The 8,783-nt window shown below is 40.1% G+C and overlaps 1 protein-coding gene across 1 annotated transcript in view; it reads left to right on the top strand.

The window, feature by feature from the left end:
* Positions 1–1,598: 1,598 nt before the first annotated feature.
* The window catches only part of LOC311119181 (E3 ubiquitin-protein ligase RNF216-like), a gene marked incomplete at its 3' end in the record, with an annotated part of 9,469 nt that continues 2,284 nt past the window's right edge, over positions 1,599–8,783 (top strand). The window contains exons 1-2 of the mRNA XM_084193917.1: positions 1,599–1,979; positions 4,675–4,744. Of these exons, the coding sequence (XP_084050043.1) occupies positions 1,767–1,979; positions 4,675–4,744 (283 nt within the window). The 5' untranslated portion in view covers positions 1,599–1,766. The remainder of the gene's footprint in view (positions 1,980–4,674; positions 4,745–8,783) is intronic.

Genomic DNA, 8,783 nt, shown 5'->3' with positions numbered 1-8,783 from the left:
GTCCCCTACAGTGAGGAGCGTATGACCGCAGGTCAGGAAGTGTAGAACAGATCTGGTGTTGAGATACTAACTAGTGTATTAACTCCTCTGTCCCCTACAGTGAGGAGCGTATGACCGCAGCGTGGGGTCAGGAAGTGTAGAACAGATCTGGTGTTGAGATACTAACTAGTGTATTAACTCCTCTGTCCCCTACAGTGAGGAGCGTATGACCGCAGGTCAGGAAGTGTAGAACAGATCTGGTGTTGAGATACTAACTAGTGTATTAACTCCTCTGTTCCCTACAGTGAGGAGCGTATGACCGCAGCGTGGGGTCAGGAAGTGTAGAACAGATCTGGTGTTGAGATACTAACTAGTGTATTAACTCCTCTGTTCCCTACAGTGAGGAGCGTATGACCGCAGCGTGGGGTCAGGAAGTGTAGAACAGATCTGGTGTTGAGATACTAACTAGTGTATTAACTCCTCTGTTCCCTACAGTGAGGAGCGTATGACCGCAGCGTGGGGTCAGGAAGTGTAGAACAGATCTGGTGTTGAGATACTAACTAGTGTATTAACTCCTCTGTTCCCTACAGTGAGGAGCGTATGACCACAGGTCAGGAAGTGTAGAACAGATCTGGTGTTGAGATACTAACTAGTGTATTAACTCCTCTGTCCCCTACAGTGAGGAGCGTATGACCGCAGCGTGGGGTCAGGAAGTGTAGAACAGATCTGGTGTTGAGATACTAACTAGTGTATTAACTCCTCTGTCCCCTACAGTGAGGAGCGTATGACCGCAGGTCAGGAAGTGTAGAACAGATCTGGTGTTGAGATACTAACTAGTGTATTAACTCCTCTGTCCCCTACAGTGAGGAGCGTATGACCGCAGGTCAGGAAGTGTAGAACAGATCTGGTGTTGAGATACTAACTAGTGTATTAACTCCTCTGTTCCCTACAGTGAGGAGCGTATGACCGCAGCGTGGGGTCAGGAAGTGTAGAACAGATCTGGTGTTGAGATACTAACTAGTGTATTAACTCCTCTGTTCCCTACAGTGAGGAGCGTATGACCGCAGCGTGGGGTCAGGAAGTGTATAACAGATCTGGTGTTGAGATACTAACTAGTGTATTAACTCCTCTGTTCCCTACAGTGAGGAGCGTATGACCGCAGGTCAGGAAGTGTAGAACAGATCTGGTGTTGAGATACTAACTAGTGTATTAACTCCTCTGTCCCCTACAGTGAGGAGCGTATGACCGCAGGTCAGGAAGTGTAGAACAGATCTGGTGTTGAGATACTAACTAGTGTATTAACTCCTCTGTCCCCTACAGTGAGGAGCGTATGACCGCAGGTCAGGAAGTGTAGAACAGATCTGGTGTTGAGATACTAACTAGTGTATTAACTCCTCTGTTCCCTACAGTGAGGAGCGTATGACCGCAGGTCAGGAAGTGTAGAACAGATCTGGTGTTGAGATACTAACTAGTGTATTAACTCCTCTGTCCCCTACAGTGAGGAGCGTATGACCGCAGCGTGGGGTCAGGAAGTGTAGAACAGATCTGGTGTTGAGATACTAACTAGTGTATTAACTCCTCTGTTCCCTACAGTGAGGAGCGTATGACCACAGCGTGGGGTCAGGAAGTGTAGAACAGATCTGGTGTTGAGATACTAACTAGTGTATTAACTCCTCTGTTCCCTACAGTGAGGAGCGTATGACCGCAGGTCAGGAAGTGTAGAACAGATCTGGTGTTGAGATACTAACTAGTGTATTAACTCCTCTGTCCCCTACAGTGAGGAGCGTATGACCGCAGCGCGGGTCAGGAAGTGTGTGAAGTGTGGAACAGGTCTGGTGAAGTCGGAGGGATGTAACAGGATGTGGTGTCGTTGTGGAGGCTACATGTGTTACCTGTGCCGAGAGCCAATCAGTGGGTACAACCACTTCTGTCAGCACGCCCGCTCGCCTGGCGCCCCCTGTAGGCACTGCCGGAAGTGTTCCCTCTGGACGGACCCCACGGTGAGCGCACGCACCACAGTAAAACACAAGATACAGTGTATTCGGAAAGTATTCAGACCCCTTGACTTTTTTCACAGTTTGTTACATTACAGCCTTATTCTAAAATGGATTCAATTCATTTTCCCCCTCGTCAATCTACACCCAACACCCCATAATGACAAAGCGAAAACAGGTTTTTAGACATTTTTGCACATTTATTACAAATAAAAAACAGAAATACCTTATTTACGTAAGTATTCAGACCCTTTGCTATGAGACTCGAAATTGAGCTCAGGTGCATCCTGTTTCCATTGATCATCCTTGAGATGTTTCTACATCTTGATTGGAGTCCACCTGTGGTAAATTCGATTGATTGGACATGATTTGGAAAGGCACACACCTGTCTATATAAGGTCCCATAGTTGACAGTGTATGTCAGAGCAAAAACCAAGCCATGAGGTCGAAGGAATTGTCCGTAGAGCTCCGAGACAGGATTGTGTCGAGGCACAAAATTTACCAAAAAATGGTCTGATGAAACCAAGATTGAACTCTTTGGCCTGATTGCCAAGCATCACGTCTGGAGGAAACGTGACACCATCCCCACAGTGAAGCATGGTGGTGGCAGCATCATGCTGTGGGGATGTTTTTCAGCGGCAGGGACTGGGAGACTAGTCAGGATCGAGGGAAAGATGAACGGAGCAAAGTACAAAGAGATCCTTGATGAAAACCTGCTCCAGAGCGCTCAGGACCTCAGACTGGGGCGAAGGTTCACCTTCCAACAGGACAACGACCCTAAGCACACAGCCATCACATCGCAGGAGTGGCTTCGGGACAAGTCTCTGAATGACCTTGAGTGGCCCAGCCAGAACCCGGACTTGAACCCGTTTGAACATCTCTGGAGAGACCTGAAAATAGCTGTGCAGCGACACTCCCCATCCAACCTGACAGAGCTTGAGAGGATCTGCATAGAAGAATAGGACAAACTCCCCAAATACAGGTGTGCCAAGCTTGTAGCGTCATACCCAAGAAGACTCAAGGCTGTAATCGCTGCCAAAGGTGCTTCAACAAAGTACTGAGTAAAGGGTCTAAATACTTATGTAAATGTGATATTTCCGTTGTTTTTTTTTTATACATTTGCAAAAATGTCTCAACCTGTTTTTGCTTTGTCATTACGGGGTATTGTGTGTAGATTGATGAGGGGGGAAAAACTATTTAATCAATTTTAGAATAAGGCTGTAACGTAACAACATTTAGAAAAAAAGTCAAGGGGTCTGAATACTTTCCAAATGCACTGTACACACACAAACCACTGGCGTCTACTCCAACCAGTGTTCCATGGATTTGATCTATTCCAGACCTAGCAGACCTGATTCGCCTTGTTAACCAATCATCAAGCCCTTGACTAGGTGATTCAACTTGTTAACCAATCATCAGGCACCTTGACTAGGCGATTCAACTTGTTAACCAATCATCAGGCACCTTGACTAGGTGATTCAACTTGTTAACCAATCATCAGGCACCTTGACTAGGTGATTCAACTTGTTAACCAATCATCAAGCCCTTGACTAGGTGATTCAACTTGTTAACCAATCATCAGGCACCTTGACTAGATGATTCAACTTGTTAACCAATCATCAGGCACCTTGACTAGGTGATTCAACTTGTTAACCAATCATCAGGCACCTTGACTAGATGATTCAACTTGTTAACCAATCATCAGGCACCTTGACTAGGTGAATCAGATGAGCTAGTTCAGAGCTACAACAACATTGTGAAACGTCTGGGCGTCCCCAAGGAGAGGTTTGAGAACCACTGGCCAAGAGCATATCATGTTAGCCAAGCACTAACAACAGTAGTCAAGTTAGCCCAGCAGAGCTAACGCTAGTTAAGAGTTAGCCTAACAAAGAGCTAACGCTAGTTAAGAGTTAGCCTAACAAAGAGCTAACGCTAGTTAAGAGTTAGCCTAACAAAGAGCTAACGCTAGTTAAGAGTTAGCCTAACAACGAGCTAACGCTAGTTAAGAGTTAGCCTAACAACGAGCTAACGCTAGTTAAGAGTTAGCCTAACAAAGAGCTAACGCTAATTAAGAGTTAGCCTAACAAAGCGCTAACGCTAATTAAGAGTTAGCCTAACAAAGCGCTAACGCTAGTTAAGAGTTAGCCTAACAAAGAGCCTATGGTCCTCTGTAGCTCAGCTGGTAGAGCACGGCGCTTGTAACGCCAAGGTAGTGGGTTCGATCCCCGGGACCACCCATACACAAAAATGTATGCACGCATGACTGTAAGTCGCTTTGGATAAAAGCGTCTGCTAAATGGCATATTATTATTATTATTATTATTATATTATTAAAGAGCTAACGCTAGTTAAGCGTTAGCCTAACAAAGCACTAACGCTAGTTAAGAGTTAGCCTAACAAAGAGCTAACGCTAGTTAAGAGTTAGCCTAACAAATAGCTAACGCTAGTTAAGAGTTAGCCTAACAAAGAGCTAACGCGCTAGCCAATAGCCAACCAAGGCATTCTTGGCCAATAGTTAATTATAATAATATAATATGCCATTTAGCAGATGCTTTTATCCAAAGCGACTTACAGTCATGCGCGCATACATTTTTTACGTATGGGTGGTCCCGGGAATCGAACCCACTACCCTGGCATTACTAGCGCCATGCTCTACCAGCTGAGCGACAGAGGAGCAGCTAATGTGTGTGTCTCTCTACAGCAAGATGACGAGCGCATCATTCAGGAGATCCAGAAAGAGGGGGAGAAAGAGCTCAACAAGAAGAACGCAGGTCAGTGGGTTACTGTCTTTATACGTCCTGATGCTGGAATATATATATAGGTCATCTACTAACAGATATCATACTGACTAACTGATAGGTCATCTACTAACAGATATCATACTGACTAACTGATATCATACTGACTAACTGATAGTCATCTACTAACAGCTATCATACTGACTAACTGATAGGACATCTACTAACAGATATCATACTGACTAACTGATAGTCATCTACTAACAGATATCATACTGACTAACTGATAGTCATCTACTAACAGATATCATACTGACTAACTGATAGTCATCTACTAACAGCTATCATACTGACTAACTGATAGTCATCTACTAACAGCTATCATACTGACTAACTGATAGTCATCTACTAACAGATATCATACTGACTAACTGATAGTCATCTACTAACAGATATCATACTGACTAACTGATAGGACATCTACTAACAGATATCATACTGACTAACTGATAGTCATCTACTAACAGATATCATACTGACTAACTGATAGTCATCTACTAACAGCTATCATACTGACTAACTGATAGTCATCTACTAACAGATATCATACTGACTAACTGATAGGACATCTACTAACAGATATCATACTGACTAACTGATAGGACATCTACTAACAGATATCATACTGACTAACTGATAGGACATCTACTAACAGATATCATACTGACTAACTGATAGGACATCTACTAACAGATATCATACTGACTAACTGATAGTCATCTACTAACAGATATCATATTGACTAACTGATAGTCATCTACTAACAGCTATCATACTGACTAACTGATAGGACATCTACTAACAGATATCATACTGACTAACTGATAGTCATCTACTAACAGATATCATACTGACTAACTGATAGGACATCTACTAACAGATATCATACTGACTAACTGATAGGACATCTACTAACATATATCATACTGACTAACTGATATCATACTGACTAACTGATAGGACATCTACTAACAGATATCATACTGACTAACTGATAGGACATCTACTAACAGATATCATACTGACTAACTGATAGTCATCTACTAACAGATATCATACTGACTAACTGATAGTCATCTACTAACTGATAGTCATCTACTAACAGCTATCATACTGACTAACTGATAGGACATCTACTAACAGATATCATACTGACTAACTGATAGTCATCTACTAACAGATATCATACTGACTAACTGATAGTCATCTACTAACAGATATCATACTGACTAACTGATAGTCATCTACTAACAGATATCATACTGACTAACTGATAGTCATCTACTAACAGATATCATACTGACTAACTGATAGTCATCTACTAACAGATATCATACTGGCTAACTGATAGTCATCTACTAACAGCTATCATACTGACTAACTGATAGTCATCTACTAACAGATATCATACTGACTAACTGATAGTCATCTACTAACAGATATCATACTGACTAACTGATAGGACATCTACTAACAGATATCATACTGACTAACTGATAGTCATCTACTAACAGATATCATACTGACTAACTGATAGTCATCTACTAACAGCTATCATACTGACTAACTGATAGTCATCTACTAACAGATATCATACTGACTAACTGATAGGACATCTACTAACAGATATCATACTGACTAACTGATAGGACATCTACTAACAGATATCATACTGACTAACTGATAGGACATCTACTAACAGATATCATAATGACTAACTGATAGGACATCTACTGACAGATATCATACTGACTAACTGATAGGACATCTACTAACAGATATCATACTGACTAACTGATAGTCATCTACTAACAGATATCATACTGACTAACTGATAGGACATCTACTAACAGATATCATACTGACTAACTGATAGTCATCTACTAACAGATATCATATTGACTAACTGATAGTCATCTACTAACAGCTATCATACTGACTAACTGATAGGACATCTACTAACAGCTATCATACTGACTAACTGATAGGACATCTACTAACAGATATCATACTGACTAACTGATAGTCATCTACTAACAGATATCATACTGACTAACTGATAGTCATCTACTAACAGATATCATACTGACTAACTGATAGGACATCTACTAACAGATATCATACTGACTAACTGATATCATACTGACTAACTGATAGGACATCTACTAACAGATATCATACTGACTAACTGATAGGACATCTACTAACAGATATCATACTGACTAACTGATAGTCATCTACTAACAGATATCATACTGACTAACTGATAGTCATCTACTAACATCTATCATACTGACTAACTGATATCATACTGACTAACTGATAGTCATCTACTAACAGCTATCATACTGAGTAACTGATATCATACTGACTAACTGATAGTCATCTACTAACAGATATCATACTGACTAACTGATAGGACATCTACTAACAGATATCATACTGACTAACTGATAGTCATCTACTAACAGATATCATACTGACTAACTGATAGGACATCTACTAACAGATATCATACTGACTAACTGATAGTCATCTACTAACAGATATCATACTGACTAACTGATAGTCATCTACTAACAGCTATCATACTGACTAACTGATAGTCATCTACTAACAGATATCATACTGACTAACTGATAGGACATCTACTAACAGATATCATACTGACTAACTGATAGTCATCTACTAACAGATATCATACTGACTAACTGATAGTCATCTACTAACAGATATCATACTGACTAACTGATAGTCATCTACTAACAGCTATCATACTGACTAACTGATAGGACATCTACTAACAGATATCATACTGACTAACTGATAGGACATCTACTAACAGATATCATACTGACTAACTGATAGGACATCTACTAACAGATATCATACTGACTAACTGATAGGACATCTACTAACAGATATCATACTGACTAACTGATAGTCATCTACTAACAGATATCATACTGACTAACTGATAGTCATCTACTAACAGATATCATACTGACTAACTGATAGTCATCTACTAACAGCTATCATACTGACTAACTGATAGGACATCTACTAACAGATATCATACTGACTAACTGATAGTCATCTACTAACAGCTATCATACTGACTAACTGATAGTCATCTACTAACAGATATCATACTGACTAACTGATAGTCATCTACTAACAGATATCATACTGACTAACTGATAGGACATCTACTAACAGATATCATACTGACTAACTGATAGGACATCTACTAACAGATATCATACTGACTAACTGATAGGACATCTACTAACAGATATCATACTGACTAACTGATAGGACATCTACTAACAGATATCATACTGACTAACTGATAGTCATCTACTAACAGATATCATACTGACTAACTGATAGTCATCTACTAACAGATATCATACTGACTAACTGATAGGACATCTACTAACAGATATCATACTGACTAACTGATATCATACTGACTAACTGATAGGACATCTACTAACAGATATCATACTGACTAACTGATAGTCATCTACTAACAGATATCATACTGACTAACTGATAGTCATCTACTAACATCTATCATACTGACTAACTGATATCATACTGACTAACTGATAGTCATCTACTAACAGCTATCATACTGACTAACTGATAGTCATCTACTAACAGATATCATACTGACTAACTGATAGGACATCTACTAACAGATATCATACTGACTAACTGATAGTCATCTACTAACATCTATCATACTGACTAACTGATAGTCATCTACTAACAGATATCATACTGACTAACTGATAGTCATCTACTAACAGATATCATACTGACTAACTGATAGGACATCTACTAACAGCTATCATACTGACTAACTGATAGTCATCTACTAACAGATATCATACTGACTAACTGATAGTCATCTACTAACAGATATCATACTGACTAACTGATAGTCATCTACTAACAGATATCATACTGACTAACTGATAGGTCATCTACTAACAGATATCAT

The sequence above is a fragment of the Coregonus lavaretus genome, assembly GCF_964263955.1.
Source record: "Coregonus lavaretus genome assembly, contig: HAP1_SCAFFOLD_1359, whole genome shotgun sequence".
Classification (NCBI taxonomy): Eukaryota; Metazoa; Chordata; class Actinopteri; order Salmoniformes; family Salmonidae; genus Coregonus; species Coregonus lavaretus.
This window is presented reverse-complemented; position numbering and strand designations above follow the sequence as displayed.